Consider the following 19,330-nt stretch of genomic DNA (forward strand, 5'->3'; position numbering starts at 1 on the left):
AATCAGGCTTTAGCCACTTCTCATGGTATAGGTTTTATCTCCGCTGCTACTTAAAGCCTGTGGATGTTTGCTGAAAATTATCCTAAAACAGGGAATTTGGCCTGAAATAATGAAGAGGATGTGAGTGAGTGCTTTTCAAAATCCACTTGTTTTGTCAAAGTGCTGGCAGTGGCACCTTTCAAATTCCAAACAGGGCCACTCTTAAGTCAGTTTCCTTCCTCTACAGCTACCCCTGATTGAGGGTGGCGGGGTGCAGCAGGGGCGGGAGGGACTTTCAGAGGTTCTCCCTGCGTGTTGGACTTGAAAGTTTCTGTCTCTGTGAACTTTACATCAAACAGTCACGGGCTGCTGCTGGCTCTTTGAAGTGGCAGAGGTGGTGGTGGTGGTGGGGGCTCTGCCTCGACATGTTCTGGTTCAAAATGGACTCTTTTGGCGTGTAGAAACAGCTCTGCTAAAGGTCTGTTGAGACCATCACAAGATCAAGACTGAGGACTCTGTCTCTCCTTTAATACTCCTGTCACATACAGGAGGATCTATAGACACTATTGCTATATATAATACACTGTTCTTGAGTTTCCTTTCTGTCGCCCCTAGTGAGGGTTCAGATTGGTGCTTTAAAGGTCTATAATATCACAGACAGACACTCAACAGGTTTCTAATGCTAACCCCACCCCTAAAACTGTCCTAGATGCTACTGCAACTTCAATAATTTGCCTAGTTTGAATTGTGTCTGTTCATCATTCTGACATCATGGAAATTCCACATTTTGCTACGATTTCATTCATTCTACTTTCCCTTCCTGTTACCGTGTTACTGCACACTATCTAAGAGGATCCCAATTTGGAATCATATTATACCATATATATAAGCTCTATATCCAACAACAGCCTAACATGATCACATTAACTGCATTTGGATTTTTTTTTTTTTTTACATATCTGCAACCCGTGTTAATATTCACAAAGCAAACTTTGAGCAACTTTAAGACCTTTTACATGAGTTTCATTGTTATGTTATTATATCAGTACAGTAATGTTACTAATAGTCACACTGTGCCAGTGGTGTGCCTGCTCATTGCTGCTATGTCACTTCTCTGCACTATGACTCTTGACACTTACTGCCAAAGAGGCAGGTTGTGTATAAAATATCAGATCAGATTTTGCAGGTAGGACTTGTTGGTGTTTTAGCCTGTTTTCGAAACCTTTCTGCCAGTCTCCCAGACGGGCACAGGGACCATGCGGACTCCTCAGACTAGGAGGGCGGGCTCTCGTTTTCCCATGCACCACCATCCGCTGACATTGGCTATTGCTCCACATTAAACACCCCGCATTCACAAAACAGAAAAAAGAAAAGAGGGAGCATCTGACAAGAGCAGAGTCTGCTGGTGTAGCTGCCCCGCTGTTTACTGCGCTCAGCCCGTCGCCAGGACAGAAAGCCGCACCAACTGAAAGGAAGGCATAAAAAAAAGAAAAGAAAAGAAAAAATGTCCAAAAGTGAGAGACAAAGAAGAAGTTTGAAGAGTGAGGAGTTCTTCTTTGACTCCGAGGCGTCTCTCTTGGACCAGCAAGACTTCGAGATGTCTAGTTGCCCTTTCAATGACGTCTTCAACTCCAAAGACTCCCACATGGAGCAGATCAACACTTTTCTGAAAAACGTTCAAGTTTTGCTGGAGGCTGCTCGGTTTCTTGAGAGCGCCGAGAGGAAGGACGGAAGTGAGTTTATTTTGTGCTGCGTTTGATTCCTTTTCATTTGCCTCTAAATGTTCAGGAAAACAAGTCCTCATTGTCAAATAGACTCAGACAACAAAGGGCTGAGTTCATTCAACTAAGCACCGCAGCCGAAATGCCTGGGCATCGGACAAATATATGCGATGTGCACAGTGCAGTTACACGACAGTCTAACCGTAGTTGCTTTCATTATTTTCTGGACAGTTTTTTTTTTTCATCTGCATTGTCTGCATGGTGGGCACTGTGCATCGCTTTGCGTCTGCACGACTCTCAAACCCAGGAATCTGTAATACCCCCCCCCCCCTCCTCCTCACTCGCAGCATAGATAAGACAATATGACATAATGACGAGGTGTGTGGGTGTGTATGTTGGCTACCACTCCGATGTTATAAATCTGACCACATTGCAGCGCCCTCCAACTCAGTTTAGGATGATGTCATTGTGTCCCTGCAGACTCGATCGAAAAAACAGAAAACTTTATTCCTTAGATGTTCCGGACAGCCATTATGCTGAATCGGACTTTTTTTTTTTTTTTTTTTTTTACGGAATTTGCTTACTCATAATTTCTAGCATTTAAGGAATTAAGAAAGTCGTTTATGGGGTCGATTGCAGATGAGTTTATCTTCCAAATTGCAAATCGAGCCGGGCCTATCAAATGATCCTGCATGGCAGATGAATTCAAAGACATGCGATTTAAAAACAAAACACACAAAAAAACAGACACTAACGATGTGTCTGTTTGATTTTCATGAAGTCATGCTTTGAAGACATTTGGAAGTAGGCTGTTTTCTTCCATCGCTGCCCTGCCTGTGCAGGGCTGTTTTTGTTAAAATTCTCGTGCATATTAATGGATGCGCGCTGCAGGAGCAGGTGAATAGTAAAATAATTGACTAGAATTTGTCGTGGGAGTTTTTCAGCAGCAAATCACAGCGACCCTCCAGCCCTCCGTCCCTCGATTGTTTGCTTCCTGCTATGTGTGGGCGTGCCACTCTGGTTTCCACATGGCGCAACGCTGCGCTACGATTGGTCAGGTGCGAGCTCAGCCCTCGACGCCTGTCAAAGTCGTCCGCCAATCAGGCGTCCGGTCGTCGATGACGTCACGTGTTGCTGGGCCTGGCTTCGGTCGGCAAGGACACCGCCCACGGTCCCGGCGAATGATGGGATTTGTAGGGTGGAAGGGGGAGAGAATGGCATGATTGAGGGAAATGAAAGGGAAAGAAAAAATGAAATACGTACACTTCTCGTACAGACGTGTCACTAGCGTGAAAGTAATGGTGAAGTTTCCCGCATTTTCATTCGTTGGTTTTTCACCGTCATTTGTTGAAGCAATAACCTGAAATAAATCTGTTTCTTAAAAATCCGCAGATCATTTATAAATAAATTCTGCAGGCCTGTAAACTTACCCCATCCCGTCCAGTTATGCTTTGGGCTGCCCTGATTCGACAAGTTTAATACAAAAATGGGCACTATCATGATGATGTTTGGGGCTATAAAAGGCACTAAACTCGGGTCTGACTATTATAGTAACGATGTTCACGCATGTTTGACAGTATTTCTCAATCACGTCGACAAACTCAGCTTCCCATAATGCACCGCGGTCAGGCTGGCCTCGTTCGACCCCGCCTCTCAGCTGTGCAGCTTGGTAAACAAACAGGAGAGCAGAGGAAACGAGAAGCAGGCACTTAGCTGGCTCTGGGCTCCCTCGGGGAAGTTTTATATTGTTTATACCTATTTTTGTAGTAATTTGTTACAGTGTTTCCTAGAAACTTTTAATACTTTGATACGCTGGTTTTGACATTTTCTAACAAACCTGGCAAGAATTGGCTGTAGCTTGCTAGCTTTGGAAACACAGGATTTTTTTTTTCGTCACCCCTTCCTCTGCTCTCGACAAAGGCTGTTGATGAGCCAGTGAAGACATTGAATAAGAAAACAACGCGGCGATTTTAAAGCCCCATCGGTGTCGAAATAACCGATGCACCGTCTTCCCTGCATCTAAAGCAACCGGTCGCTGCTGCTGCTCCTGTTGACGGGCTAACGTTAGAGGCCAACGTTAACGGCAGCCGGACAGAATGACGGCTGTTCAGCTCATAAACATCCAACGGCTGCTGGAGGCTGCAGAGTATCTAGAGAGGAGGGACAGAGGTAAATAACGAGGCTTAGACGAGGGCAAAGATGAGGAAATACGCAACCCGATGTCGTTTTGTACACACACACACAGAGGAAAAAGCGAAACGACTTCGGAATTGTGGAGAACAGTCGAATAAAAAGTGTCTAAACTGGTCCAGGACTGACTAGTTGTCCGCTTCTCTCTCCACAGAGTGTGAACACGGATATGCTTCAACATTTCCGTCAAATCAAAACACAAACTACCAGAGGCAAAGAAAATTCAGAAATAAGAAGTTCAGCAGTAACCACAACAGGTAAGAAACTGCCCCCCCCCCCATGATGTCATACCGGGGAAGCTTGGATTTTCACACCGTTTGTTTTCGTGTATGTTGCTAAACTGTGGGCAGCACACTACGCACTCACTGTATATGTTGCTTATTTGGTTTTTTTTTTAAGTTGTGTCTCAACAAGGAAACTCACTAAAGGCTGAACGCAGTTGCCTCTGCTGGCTGGCTACAGCTCTGCTGGCTTTTCATCAGCTGATTGTCAAACGGACTGCAGTGGCTGAGGTTAGGGATCGTGGCGAAAGTGTCGACTCCGAAACGAAAAAAAGACCCCATTAAATGTCACGTTATTCACTCGCCGCCGGCTAAATAAATACATCAGATATTATTATTATTATTTTATGCCATGTTTTGTTATGTTGAGTTGATACCCACGCTCATTTTTCTTCACAAGCCACATGTGCTCTACACCTTTTGAGAGAGGGATAGTCTTTTCTTTTCCCTGAAGGGGCAAAGCTGCTATTTATGGCCAATGTTGCTTGCAGACATCTAAAGGTGAAAACGTGAATGCTTTTTCAGGGCTAATAAGGTGTAGGGTTATTTATCAGTAACTGGCTTTCCTTTTCTTTTTTAGCTGTACACACAACTAGTCTCTCTATCCCAAAAAGCATGCACACTTTTATTATACATCAAATCAAAGCTGTTGATGACGTGGAACACAGTTTAATCATACGCTGTTGCCTTTCTTCACATAAAACTGTCTGATAATCACATCATTAGCGATCACAAAGATACAGGCCCTTGTGGAGCAGAGTACTTTCCTGATCACACAGACATTTGGAACGAGTAGAGGAACAGGAAAGGAATCTCCCAAGTTAAGAGCCATTGGCTTTGTGTTTTCTCTTGGTGCTAGGCTGCTTACATTAATCTGTCCATTGACAGTCATACATCAAACAGAAGGACCTCCCCACTCATACGCTCTCTCTCTCAGAGCCCTTTAATATTAATGTGAGAGCGAGCCACAAACAGGAACTGCACATTACTCATCACGAACGCACAACGCTTCCTAGTTCTGCATGGCAACAGTCAGGATCAGATATAGACCCGAGGCCGTATTCATAAACCTTTTTAATGCTCTAAACTCTACAATAAAACATCATTTAATTATAATTATACTTATATGAATATATTTATGAGAACAAAATCCTGTAACAAGCATAGACTGTGCAGGAATGTTGGATGGTGTTGGTCTTGCTTTCCCCACCATTCACGACTCATTTAGTAAGACTCATTTAATATCTGACACAATTTCCCATCCTCACATTGTTTATTTCCTACCCACTGGAGCTACACACTTTGCAAACCAACACAGCATCATCATTCCTATATACTCGGTGCTGTCAGGGCCATCGATTGGACACATGTGCGTGTCACTAGTGCTCTACTTTTACTCAGCATGCCTATTCATGGCTTGGCAGCACAGGTGAGAAATCTTGCTAATCAGTCAAGTTAACCTTTTTTTCACCACCTCACTGTCTGCAGAAATGAATGCATCACTAATCTGGCTAGACATGTCGGAAAAAAATCTGCAGTGTGTGCATTCATAATGGCAAAATCTGGTTTTATTATTGACAAATGATGAGACTACAGTAGTGTACCTTGAGCTCTCTCCTTCATCAATCACTTACAATTTCTCCATAATAGTAATTAGAATAATTAGAGATTATAGTAACACACTCATTATAATAATTGCTTTAACATATAGTTTTATTTAAACACAGTGTACTTCCTGGCACTTGCTTGATCTAGTTTAAGCAACATTCTCAGTAGCACGTTGAGGCTTAAAGTGATAAGCTTACCTGATGCTGTCCTCTCTCGCCTACTGTTTATAGCCAGGTTGCTTTATCTCGTTGACCCACTCTATGTGTGCGTATACATGCATGCATGCATACACACACACACACACACACACACTATATGCATGCAAGCAGCAGGAAATGTACTTCTGTGTGGTCTGAAACCAGTTTATAATCTGTATTGTATTGTTGCTGAGGTCCAGACATGTAGATACCCGATTCAAGGGCAGGGACAGAGGTTTGTCATGATTAAAGCTGACGGGATAGCAGCCTGATTTGGGTGGATCTCTCTGAATACGGTGTGTGTTTCTGATGCAGTATCAGGAAAATTGTGTTTTGTTTTGTTTCTGTTTTTAAACTAAACTTACAATCAGTATTGCCACCACATTTTCAAACTTGGATATTTACTCTTGATGACACTGATTTTTCATTCATTTTTAGAGTTGACAATCAGCCACAAAAGGTAACATTACATACCACTCTGAATAACATTGTGGTGAAATTCTCAGAGTTGGAAAAGATGACAAATTAGGATACGGGTTACTAAGCAACACAAACAGCATGCACAGTGACAGTTGATGATGCAAATTATGCACTCCAAAGTACTCATCTTAGCAATCCTATTTCTCTTGACTAATTATCAATTGAAGGAATGAGTGGATCTTCTTCCATTAGAAAGTATACTGTCTAATGTTTGTAAAGGCCTACATACTGCATTTTGGGACTCCTTGGAATTCCGTTTCTCATGTTATTACTAACCAGAAAAGCACGGTCTGTTTAAAATGTATCATGTTTTGTGACTTGTTGTGATGCAGAGAACAGCCATGCATGATAATTACAGAGATGCAGAATATCTAAGTTGAAACCTTTCAAGAGCATGCATGTGAGTACTTAGGCTCTCACAGGTTTTCTGCAAATGCTCCATGCGATCTTTGTGTTTTGCTGTGATAGCAGCTACTCAACGTGTCCATAGACCTTGTCATGTTGAATCAATTATGCTGCTATATTTGACCTCACATGCAGTCTTGCGTACCCAACTACAAGAGCAGTAATGTATTGTAATGCGGCCATATGGCTGTTTTATTGATGTGAATAATTAAACTTGAGAAAATAATGTTCTCTGAGGGGGGGTCAGCTCTTACAGACACAAAACCACAGCCTCAGATAGCCTGCAGTTCACGTGTCTTATCCCTTGCTAACTCCTGTCCTTCCCATTCTAATGTTTTCTCCATATTTCCTGCTTCCACACGAACAAGACGGCAGCTAAGCTCATTATTAAAATAAATAAATTGAGTAGGAAAGTGTGTGGTGATATTGATAAACCACAATAAAGAAAAATGATTTGGGCATGAGAATCACACACACCTGTCCCCCCAGAGGCAAAGCAGAGTGATGGGATGGGAACGTGGTCATTTAAGTACCAGGAGGAGGGCTTGTCTCCCTTTAGTATGTTGCTACACAAAGACACTCTTAGGGACCAGCTGATTCAATTAACATTATTAACAGAGCACTGAACCCTGGCAGATGCATGCAGAAGCAGTATGTGGGTTTGTAATAGGTGTGTATGTGTGTGACCTTAAAAGGCACAAAAGGCTACAGTGTCATACACACACACACACACCCACACACAAACACACAGACTTCCAGAGATGAGCTGTACATTATTGAGATACAGGCTGTATGATGCCCCAATTCAGGCCTGGCTGTCAAATTTGTTAGTCTGAAAGCTCCAGTGCACTGGGTCATTTGGGATTAATTAATAAAACAAATTTTACAAACTCCTTCTTGTGTGTCTCCCATCCCCTGTTTGCCTACCGCATATAGTTTTTATCCTGCTATTGAAGCTTATTTTCCTAGAATGCATTAGCTTTTCAGGGCACTTGTTATAGGCCTCAGCTTTGCTTGTTAAATATGATATATTATTTGTTTTTTTATTTAAAACAGTCTGTTTTCTGTTTTTGCAGGTCCACACATAATGAGTTGGAGAAGAACAGGTCAGTTGGCATTCAAATTTCCTAACACTTCACCGTCAAATCGTAGATCAGAGTCTACAGGCACAAGTATGCCCTGTCCTGATAAGTGAATAAGTCCATTGTTTCTAATGTTTATTTCATATTTTCTTTTTGGTCCACACAACTTTTGTTTTTCTTAACATAAGCATGTCCTCAACAACGGGTCTTCGGAAATGAACAAGGTGTCCCATTCTGGCCTCTTTAATGACATTAGCTCTTCACTTAACATCTTACTGTTTTCCCCTCTTGTGCACCTACTGATAAGGACCATTTTTGGTGCTTAAAGGTCAGAATTATATGGGCTGCTGAAGGTGCATGTAGTCGAAACTGAGACTGCTGTTAAAAGTTCAGTCCTCGTTTTCATACAAAGATGTTTTTTGATAGTAGTGGCTGCAAAGTGATCCACATGCCTGGACAAAATATCCTTTCAGTGCCTTTCAAGCCTTAGCACAGATCTATACTAAGTTATATGTCTGCATTCAAGATGGTATCTACAGAGGAAGAAATGTGGGGTATGAGGATTTTCCACATATTGTTTTAAAGAGAATGAACACTGGTTTCTTAGAAGCCCTTATCAGATTGATTCCATCACCCACATAGGTTGCTTGCTGGTTTTCATATTCTTTGACTTTGCAGGCTTCTGGAGTCAAACTGTAAAGGGTTCTTTTCAACATCATAAATAAGTGCAGTTAGACTTGCAGGATTTATGATAAATAGAAAAACAAAACTCACCCTCCATTTCATTATCTCTGAGGGTGTGGGTACAATGAAAGGATGTGGGAGGCTGGATCCATTCAATGTAATTACATATCACCTCGGCCTGTTTTTCTCACCATTCTCCCTGGCAGCCTCTCCTAAAAGGATGGGAACATTGGAAGGAGAGGCGTCCAGTGAGTTAAATATAGACAAGAGTTGATGTGTCATCTCGGTGCTCATATGCAGTGCCACACAAGGCCAGCCGATCGCCTGAATGGCCTCGACAGATTGCGGCATTCATGCGGGATTGCATTTTTTTTTTTTTTCCCAGAGTTCCACCCACACAAATAAATTTCAGCAAAGGTGCCAGAACTGTTACTTGTTCCTATAAGAGTTTGAAGGCTGTTTATGCTGCTGCTTTCACATTCATGTAGCCATTCTTTGTTTCTAGGGCTTCTCATCATCTCTGCCAATCATAGGCAAGTGTAAAGCCTGTAAATGGCAGAACAGAAGGAAACGGTGTGAGCCTGGATCTAAATGATGGCAAAGCACTGACGATTGCTGCAGAGTTAGGATCCATTAGAAGGGTCATTAATTAAGCAATTGATGAAACTCCATGCATAATAAAACTGAGGGAGTCAAATGTAAAAGGAGACTACTATTCTCATGTATGTATTGAAATGCATATGTTGTCATTGTGCAACATAATTCAGGCATTCCAATGCATCCCCCTTTGCTTGGCTCCACTTTGCTGGTCCGTGCAGTCGTGCAGACTCAGACAGAACTGCAGCAGAATAGAGTGGGTTTGGAACAGGCCGTCCTGTACCACAGTGTATCCCAACCCCCCCCCCCCCACACCCCTAACACACACACACCCCACTACCATTCTTGTCCTTTTGTCTGTCAGCTCCATATGCTGAGTTGCGTGTTGTTGTGTAGAAGTTAAACAGTACTGAGCAGAAACTAATTCTAATTTCCATTAGCAAAGAAAGAGGGTAAAAATTGAAATGGTAATCCATCTTTTTCGAAGCACACTTAAAGTCAGAATCATTTACAATCCCCCTTTTTTGCCAGCAGTTAATCCAATTCCCTTGAAGCACATGCCCCACTGTAAGCTATATGTTTCAAGAATAGTTGTTCACCCAAGTGTGTCAGGCTTACACTATGACTCTACAACATCAGCAGCAACAGCAGCTTTCGTTCCATCTCAGCAGACTCTCAAGTCTTGTAAATTAAAAGGCAGCTCTATCATGGCCCAGCCTGAAGAGGACCATGGAGGCCTTTTTTAACACTTATCAACCCCGTGTATCGGCTGCTGGCGCGACAATATGCTTTTCATGGCTGCCACTGGTCTTGATAACCTCTGAGATGAGCAGACTCGTTGTGACAGCGGAGACCACAGGACACAGATAAAAGGCACTGAAAGAGGGGGGAAAAAACACATTCCAGATGCTCATACTCTGTGGTGGGACCAGATAACGTGGTGGCTCTGCCGCTTTGATCATGTACCTCCTAACAGCCCTATTTAACTTCCACATGTCACATCCAAATTACACTGCCTTAGAAGGGCTTAACAGCAAAAACCCTGCATGCTTACATGTTGCAGTTCCACCACTTTGATTTCAAAGCCTTACACCCAGTAGACCTTCTTCTTTTAATCGTGTTGATAACAAATACCCCAGCTCAGGTTGGTTGCTGGTTGATCCGTCTTTATGTACAGAATGGATTTTATAATAAATGACTGAGGTATTCCATGGCTATGGATTTTAATGAATGTAGAATCCCCCCCCCGTTGGATGATGACTTTGTTTATTGATTATCAATACAGCAGGCTCTTACTCGCGACAATAAATCCACAGGAATAGTCACTTATCATCTATCCACCACCTCCTCTCCCTGTGCAACCTATTCATTCTAATATTGTTTGTCAAGGTCAGTTTTATAGTACACACGACAAATACCTTACCCTTCCAAAGTGCCCAGACATGGGAAGCAATGTTAGCTTTTCTGCTTAATTTTTATGAAGGGAGGTGGACAAATAAGGTGTATTCAAGACTTTTCAGTGTGTGTCTATGGAACATTAAAAAGGCTCACCCTTCCCATCAGAATCAAAAGCCTGTTGTCCTTGGGTGCCATTGAAGGAGCATCCATGTGATTTGCCCTTTCAGGTTTTTTGCTGTTGTCTGTAAAATGGTTAAATGAAGAAAGTTGGACCCTGTTTGTGATTTAACTTTAAGCTGATGTGGGTGTTATCAAAAGTCATTTTTTTACAAGAGTGTGTGAGAATGTGTCTTTTTCTTGCTGGAAAGTTAGCGGGTTTATTGTTTGAACCTTTGCAGGCTCTTGTTGCACAGTAGTTTTAGGAATATACACTCCAGGGAAGCTAGTAAAACTTACCACTGAATATCACTAGAATAGGTGTAGCATTTTCCAAATGGTACGTACCTCTGTTTGAATTGAAGCCCTTTATGCTTTTATGTTCTTTTTTTTACCAGTGGGATATAAACTGACCGCACTCGCTTGTGCGAGCCTTCAGGTTGAATGAGCAGTCAAACATGAATAAGCCGGGGCTACATTTTCTCTGGCTGTGCTGATGCTTGTTGAAGAAAGCTAAACCGCCTCACCAGTCTTTCTGTTATCTGCCCACTGAGTGCAGCCTATTCTCAGGCTCTGCTTCAGGGCCTAAAACTGGGACCATTTGTTCTGACCAACGTGACGACTTGTAAGCCTTTCTTGGCTCAGAAAAGCAGCTTATGGGTCTTGATCTTTGGTCTGGCGAGCTCAGCTAGACCATGCACGTGCTGGGACACCCCCCTCACTCAGGCCGCCCAGCGCTAGCTTGGCTTTGGTTTCATTAATCACTGTGTCAGAGGACAAGGAACTAATTGATATGTTGATGAGATGTGCAGAGGGATAGTTTAAACGCACCTGACTAACTAACTTGAGCATCTCGCAAACTTGATCTGCACAACCACTGTGTCAGTGTGTGCACAGTGAGCATTTCCACCTCGTAATTAAAACCGTTGGGCATGAGCCGGTATCGGTGCGGATTTATAAACTCAAGCCATCACAGTCATTCAGATGATGACAAATTGTGGCTCAAACTCTGTTCTGTAGACAGGTGTAAAGAAAGCCCCATGTGGAGGGGGTGCTGCATGTCAGCACTGGAAAGCTCACCCATCATTCACATTTTGTCTCATTCATCTGACCCTTGATTCAGCTCGTCTTGGCACTTTCTTGTTGTGCCCTTATCCTGAAAAAGTGCATCTGTGCAGCATTCTTTGGAAGGACTGTTACCAAACGGAATAAGGCAGGATGGGCATGCGGGCTGAGTCAGCAGGTTTTACGGTTGAGGCTTTCTGACTCGGAAGGTTGTTTTAATTCGAGGTTACAGAAATAGTAATATTTTCAGTAAAATCCAATATTTTCTAGGTGTTGATAAATAAACTTGAGAGAGAGAATTTATGTTCAGACAGTTGTACAATATTGTGTTTTGTCCCTCTGTACCATTAACAGGACTCTGTGATGCCTGTTGATAACCTACCAAAGGGCAAATGAATCTGGCTGCAATTACATACTGTTCCAGGAAGAAATGCACATGCTTTGCCTCCTTCTTCCTGGAGCAGCATGTTACATTAGCAGTCAAGCTAACCTAATCTCAAGTAAACCTCAAGGAGGGAGAAAGAGAGAGGGAGGGAGGGAAAGAAAGAGAGAGAGGTATGAAGATAGAAACAGGGGAAAATGTGGAGCTTGCTGAAGACACAAGACAGACTCAATTAGGCTAAATCTGAGTATGGCTTCTATTTTTAGCCTAACAGCTGGGGGAAAAGGGGGAAACACCACAGCCTTCTGACCAATCACAGAGGTTAGCTTTTCACCAATGACAACACTGAGCTGAAGAAGCAGTAGGAGAGGTTACCAACCCTTACTCTGACAAAGGCGGGATGCCACCCATACTCATCAAAGGATATCCTGAATGTCACTGCTGCCATTTCCATGTTAAGAACTGAAGTCAAACCAAACCAAACTCTTAACAGCCAGTGTGCCAACTGGGCTAAGTTACTTAACAAGATATTTGTGTACTTAACCTGGGTCAGTGAAACAGAGTGTGCGTTTTTGATTTCGGACACACAAGTGTACATTTATGCATTCATGGCCGATTTAGGATTACATGCCTACTCCCAGACGCTCTATTGGATGTATTAGAACACATCCACAACTATAAAAAGGATGTCATTCGATAAGGCAACCGCCTCCCACACCCGCGCACACAAATGCACTACCCTTCCCAGCCCCCATAGTCAACATCTGGCTGGATCTCCCTGGCTTTACACCATTCCCCTTTTAGGACCTGTGCCATATTGGGAGTTTTTAATCTGAAGCTTCTGCTTTCACCCTTGAGTCACAGAGGGCTAAAGAGGAAAGTTGGGTGGTTGGGCATACTGTTAGCATAGGGGTATTTCCAATTTGAGTCAGTTGTCGCAAAATACCCATCCAGCCCCACAAATAAAGCCATAATGTCCTAAAAAGGAGTGTTGGAGATAGACAGAGATGTGTGTATAATAAATCATAATAAATAATAATAAAGTGAGTAATAAATTACCCAGATTCCTTTAATACACAAAGACAACAGCATTGGTACGTGCCTTGTTAGGCTCTAGGTGACATGAGTTCTGTATAGTGTGGCTCAAATACCTGCCTCCCCCACAACCAGCTCCGTTTCTATGATCATCAATTTCAATAACTCTGGCTCATTGTCTCTCCCCTTATTTTTGTTCTCTCTCTCTCTCTCTCTCTCTCTCTCTCTCACTCTCTCTCCCTCTCTCTCACACTCGCTCGCTTTCTCTTTCTCTTTCTCTCTCTCTTCCAACCTTTTGTCAGTGGAGCAGATTAAAAGGCGCTGTGCACGTGTGAACTAATCCATGTGTTAGTGATGGGTTTCAGCCCCAAAGTCTCTTGGCCATACAGTGAGCCCCCCCTCCCCACCATACTCCAGTGATCTCCACACGTGTGTGTGCATGTATGTATGTGTGTGTGAGCACGTGTTTATGCCTGTGGGTGCTTTAAGAGGGCAAATTGCTGCACTATTCTTTCATCCCTTTCCTCTCAGACTCACTCGTCCTGTGCATCATCTTTGTCTCCTAGCTTTTCACTTTATCCCAATCTGTCCTTCATCCCTCTCCTGCACTGTTGCTATGCATTCTGATGGATGCTGCTTTAGGCTTGGAGCAGCTTCAGTGAGTTTAGCGTGACAACAGCATTGGCCCAGCGAGTAAGCAAGCTGTGTTTCAATTTACCACTTGCAGCCTTCAGATTGGTTCTGCCGAATTTTGTTTTTGGTTTCTGCAAGTCCATATTTATTTATTTATTTTTACTCCCATTTGCATTTTATTAGCCCCCAGTTTCCAGCGCAGTTTCAGCCCTAGAATCTAGATGTGTTTTTACACTGAGCTTTACTGCCAATCAGAAAGATGCTCTATGGTTTTTACACATTGAATCTCTTATTTGGGATTGAGGTCACAACGGCCTGAATGCTCAGAAATATCAGTCCAATCCCCCACACCCCTCGCAAGCACCAATGCATATTACCCCTTGGCATTCCTTTTTCACTCCCTGTCATCTAACCAGAATACAGGTCAACATTCAGCACAGTTTCTGTGGAATCCAAAGTCTTGTTAATAATCATATAATTCCTTGGACAAGAAAGCTGTCGCCATGTGTGGGAAGGACATCAACATTCCCTTCATTCCTCAGCCCTGTTATAATTAACAATAGGCTGTCATTGTGGACGGTGTAGTAAAACCCTGTTGATGATTCAAATGGGCCGCATGAAAACATGGGCCGCACTCATTTCCTTTTTCTTGTAGAGCATCTAAAGTGGAGCAGCTGGTTTTTTAAGTTAAACTATCAGGAAACACAAAAGTTGTTTTTTTTTTTTTTTTTTTTTTTCACCAGCAGCTGAATAAAGAACCGTAATTTTCTTCCACTTACAGCTGAAACATTGTTTCCTCTGGAGCCTCATGAGGGGAGTATGACTATAAATCTTTCCAGGTTAGGGGTTGCGTGTAATACATGTCCTTTTGACATTTTGAATAAATGTTTTCAATACAAAACATGCATGTCTTTCATAGGCCTAAAATTTGGCGCACTTGAATAGGAACTTGAAATTAATGCAGTGGATTTTAATCGTTTTTTTTTTTTTTTTGTTTGTTTTTTTTCCTCCCTCTTAACCCAGATGAACTCCTGACAGACGGGCTCTGCTTTGAACCCGTGGCTAGTTTCTGGGCAGATTACACAGGCAGAGCACTCCCCTTCCTCCCCCACACTCTATATCTTTCGCCTTCGCTATGTTGCTCTGACTCTATCTGCATCTATCCCATCTGCCTGGGTTTCATAAAGGAGAGGAGGGAATCATTGGTCCATCAGAAAAAGAGTGCCTTCTAATGCTGTTGCTATAGGGTGAAGATTGCTCTAATCTTGGGCGTGTGTACACACAAAATGTGATGGACCAGCATGCTTATCATCAGTGAACACAAGATAGCAATAGACCTTAACATACAGCTCATATTTGTTTGTTCGTGCCTCAGCAAGAACGATGTCGGTGCCCAGTTGAGTACTTTGGGTATTAACATATTTGGAAGTCACGTTCCATCCATGGGTTGGTGCTTATATGGCTCTCCAATCATAAATACCAATCACAGTCTTTCATCTAAACCCAAACCTGTTCAACATATAAAACTTGCCTCCGTGTGTGCATGCCATTTCCTGAACCTGCCATTTATAACTCAGATAATACAGGAATAGTTCGCTGAGCACATAAGCAGGATCTGGTTTTGCAGTCAGGCTGCAGGCTCTTTGATGACCGTTCCTGAAGTCAACATAGGGAGTGGTGGTTTTCCCTATTAATTGAAAAAAAAAAGAAAAGAGGAAGGAGAAAAACAACTATTCAGTCAGGTGCCACGGTCTGTTTGGGTAAACACGTGACTTTGGCTGCAGCCTGACAGCAGTCATGTGAGAGAGAGCAATTGAGGAAGCCCCCCGCCCTCCCCCACCTCCATTAAAAGGAGAGTGAGAGAAAGACATGGGATGCATAGAAAGGAGAGAATCCTAGAAGGGGCATCGTTAGCAGATAAAACAACTCTTGCTGTGTTAACCAAGAGAACAGGCAAACAAAGGTGGTGGCCTAACAAAGAGGGCTGTTGTGTTTCCTGGAGTTGTACTATAATGCTTAAGGCACAGTTTCCTTGTTTTTTTAGCTTTGTTTGCAACAATGCTACATCGTTATATTAAATGGAATGACTTCAAATGGCCTCAAGAATTTAAATCCATTCTGGCTTCTTCAGTCACAGCAAAGAAGCATCATGGGGCATCAATGTACAGGCTGCCATGTGGGTTGAACCCTGGCCCTCTCCATGTTTATTACATGCTACCATCTGCAGCATACAGCTCTGGAAAAATGAAGATGAGAAAAGGTCCAGTGTTTTCACACCTTAAATTAAAAAAACAAAAAACAAGTTCATATTCATTTTTAAACAACACATTACTAATGTGTTAATTTAGGAAGTGTTCAGAAATCAATATTTGGTGGAATAACCCTCATTTGCATCTTGGCATGCTCTCCACCAGTCTTTCACATTGCTGTTGGGTGACTTTATGCCATTCCTGGCACAAGAATTGAAGAAGCTCAGCTTTGTTTGATGGCTTGTGACCATCCATCTTCCTCTTGATCACATTCCAGAGGTTTTCAATGGGGTTCAGGTCTGGAGATTGAGCTGGCCATGACAAGGGCTTGATCAGGTGGTCCTTCATACACACCTTGATCGACCTAGCTGTGTGGCATGGAATATTGCCCTGCCCGAGTTGAGGAACATCGTCTCTTCCAGGATAACATTGTACTTGAGTCATGCACCCTTCACAAAGACGAATCTGCCCGACTCCAGCCTTGCTGAAGCATCCCCAGATCATCACCGATCCTCCACCAAATGTCACGGTGGGTGTGAGACATTGTGGCTTGTAGGCCTCTCCAGGTCTTCGTCTAACCATTAGACAACCAGGTGTTGGACAAAGCTGGAAATTAGACGCATCAGAAGATGACTTCACTCCAGTCCTCTATGGTCCTTAGAAAACTTAATCCAGGCTCTTCTTTGCTTTCACATTGATGAAGGCCTTTTTTCTAGCTTTACACGACTTGATCTCTGCCTCTAGGAGTCTGTCTCGAACCGTTCTCACCACATGCTTCACCCCTGCCTGTCTTCATAAAATTTTGAGGATGGAAGCAACCCGACAGTAAAGCCAGAATTGAACCCTTATTTTCCTCACACAAAACTTTTCTTTTCATTTCTTTTGGCATTGTCAATAGTTACTTTTTATTCCAGTTACTTTTGATTAACTACTAGCACTGTTTTTGCCATCCAGTTGGTCCTATTGCAAGAGGATAGTGATGACCACAGCAATGATGTTTATAAATTTCCTCGTACCTCTTTCTACCTAATAAGGTGTTGCATCAGTACCTTATTAGGTAGAAACAGGTGTGCTTTTGTTGGAATTCAACAGTCACTGGAATGGAATGACTTCCTATATGCAGAGATGCTGATTGCTGAAACATTTGCTGCGGTCTCTTCATTTTTTCTAGAGCTGTACAGCTCAGCTGCCACATGTTCACGTTTCACAATTTGGAATGTGGCATAAGTAGCCTCCCTTTTTATTTTATTGTGCAACTGGTCTGGACCATTTGAAAAGCCAGCATCTCACGCATACTATTTTTATCCATGGATAATAATGGATTTGGATTGTTTGGGAAAATAATGCTCAAAGCACAGAGAGAGAAAAACATCTGTGCCCACATTTTCTTTGTGTGCTTTAATTGCCCTCCTTCACGTAGTTGGTTAACTTGAAATTAAGTTGACATAGCGCTCAACCGACATGGCTTAGTGTGCTCTGGATGAGGCTTTGCATTACAAAATTCTGTATTCACTCCAATAATCTTTGACATCACTGTTAATAATGATTTGTGGCAACCTTAAATATGCCCCGATGCCAGGAAAAAAAGTAAAGCAAAGAAGAACAATAGGACTCCCTCATAAAGTCAAGTTCTTTTTTTTTTTTTTTCCTCTTCCCTAAGAGGCCCCCATGTAATGATGTCTTAATTTCCTTTTGCATGTCAGTTTAGGAGATTTACCATTGACGGTCATTGGTGATGTGTAATTAGTGTAATAACTGGGTGTAGGGTCAGATTCCCTCTCCCTCATATATACAAGAAATAGGTCAAATTAGGTGTGTGTGCGTGTGTGTGTGTTAAATGGGTTTGAGAGAGCGGGGGAATTACCAAAGAGGTTAGGGTGTATCGACTGGTATCTGGGCTGGAAATCTGAGACTCCCCTTTAAGAGCACGTCCAGTAATTATGTCAGACATCTTGGATGGCATGAGAAGTTATCTATTATTTAAGTATTCACAAGTTTAGAATCTAGGGCAGCCATTTTTCCCCCTCCATCCCTCAAGCTTTGACCTACAGTGTTGGGCCGAGAAGACACTGAATGGAAAATAAGCAGAAACTCTGGTCTTTTTGTCAGTTCTGTTTTCACTTGCTTTTGTTTTTTTGCAAAGATTAAAAATACAATTTTCTCAGTGATACTCCACAGGGCCAGATGTTATTTTATTGCCGTTTATATTATTCACACATAAACAACATTTCCATGAATGAGCATTTTAGTTTTTTCCTGCACGTCGCCCTTTCGTTTCAATACTCACTGCTCACATGCAGTGCCAGGACACACGAGATTTGGACAAATGTATGTATTTTAAGACGAGATAATCAAGCTTAGCCCTGAGTTTAAGTATAAGGTAAACCGTAAAAACCAGCAATCAAGTAGAAATTTAATAAATGAACAAGTTGCATTTTTCACATAAGTTATTCATAGGAATAATCTGTGAAATAACATCACAGATCAAGAAAAATTGTTTTGGATGATGTGTGTCCTCTAAAAGGAAAGAAAATACTTGAAGTCCATCCGTCAGGTCATGCAGAGATGGTGTAGAGATTCAGAAAGCAGGTTCTGTTATTTACAGACCAAGAAGTGAAACTAATGTCTCTGGCCTCTGGTAAAAAATTTTCCCAGGAGCAGAGGACCAAGGTATCTGAGGTCAAAACACAGCTGAAGTTTCAGAGTTTCATTATGAAAAATTCCTGTGAATGTACAGAAGTCCCTGATCATAAAACGGCACACAATCGTGTGTTGATAATCTAACAAAACTGAGGATGTGTTGAAATGATAACACAAAAGCTTCCCATGTTTTTATCTGTGCACATCTGGGCTCTACAGTGAGCTTTCTGCTCACAGTATTCTCTCAGTTCTGTCTCATTGTCACTCCAGATTCATTGGGATATTCTCAAGACACATGACGCGTGTCATCGTGATGACAAGAATTGCAGTTTGTTGCTTTTCTTTTCACGGCACATTGACAAATGTTAAAAGTGGTATTTGCCTGTGAGAGTGTTTCTGACACTGGTTTTTGACATCAGAACCGTATCAGTGTTAGAAATACAATCTGAAATACTTTATTAATCCCAGGAGAGGATTAATAAAGGAGGGGATTATCTTTACACATGTATATGGTGCAGTGTGCTTGTCCTTCAGTGTGTCCAAAGTCA

At 42.3% G+C, this 19,330-nt stretch overlaps 1 protein-coding gene across 2 annotated transcripts in view; it reads left to right on the top strand.

Annotated features, from left to right (window-relative positions):
* Nucleotides 1-1,346: 1,346 nt before the first annotated feature.
* The window catches only part of mxi1 (max interactor 1, dimerization protein), a 28,770-nt gene continuing 10,786 nt past the window's right edge, over nt 1,347-19,330 (top strand). Inside the window, exons 1-3 of one of the 2 annotated variants that reach the window (XM_029507440.1) lie at nt 1,347-1,712; nt 4,045-4,147; nt 7,938-7,967. In XM_029507440.1, the coding sequence (XP_029363300.1) occupies nt 1,484-1,712; nt 4,045-4,147; nt 7,938-7,967 (362 nt within the window). In that variant the 5' untranslated portion in view covers nt 1,347-1,483. Of the gene's footprint in view, nt 1,713-3,394; nt 3,870-4,044; nt 4,148-7,937; nt 7,968-19,330 lie in introns of those variants that run through there. The other variant, XM_029507448.1, reaches the window with a different exon arrangement.

This window comes from Echeneis naucrates, chromosome 1 (assembly GCF_900963305.1).
Source record: "Echeneis naucrates chromosome 1, fEcheNa1.1, whole genome shotgun sequence".
NCBI lineage: Eukaryota > Metazoa > Chordata > Actinopteri > Carangiformes > Echeneidae > Echeneis > Echeneis naucrates.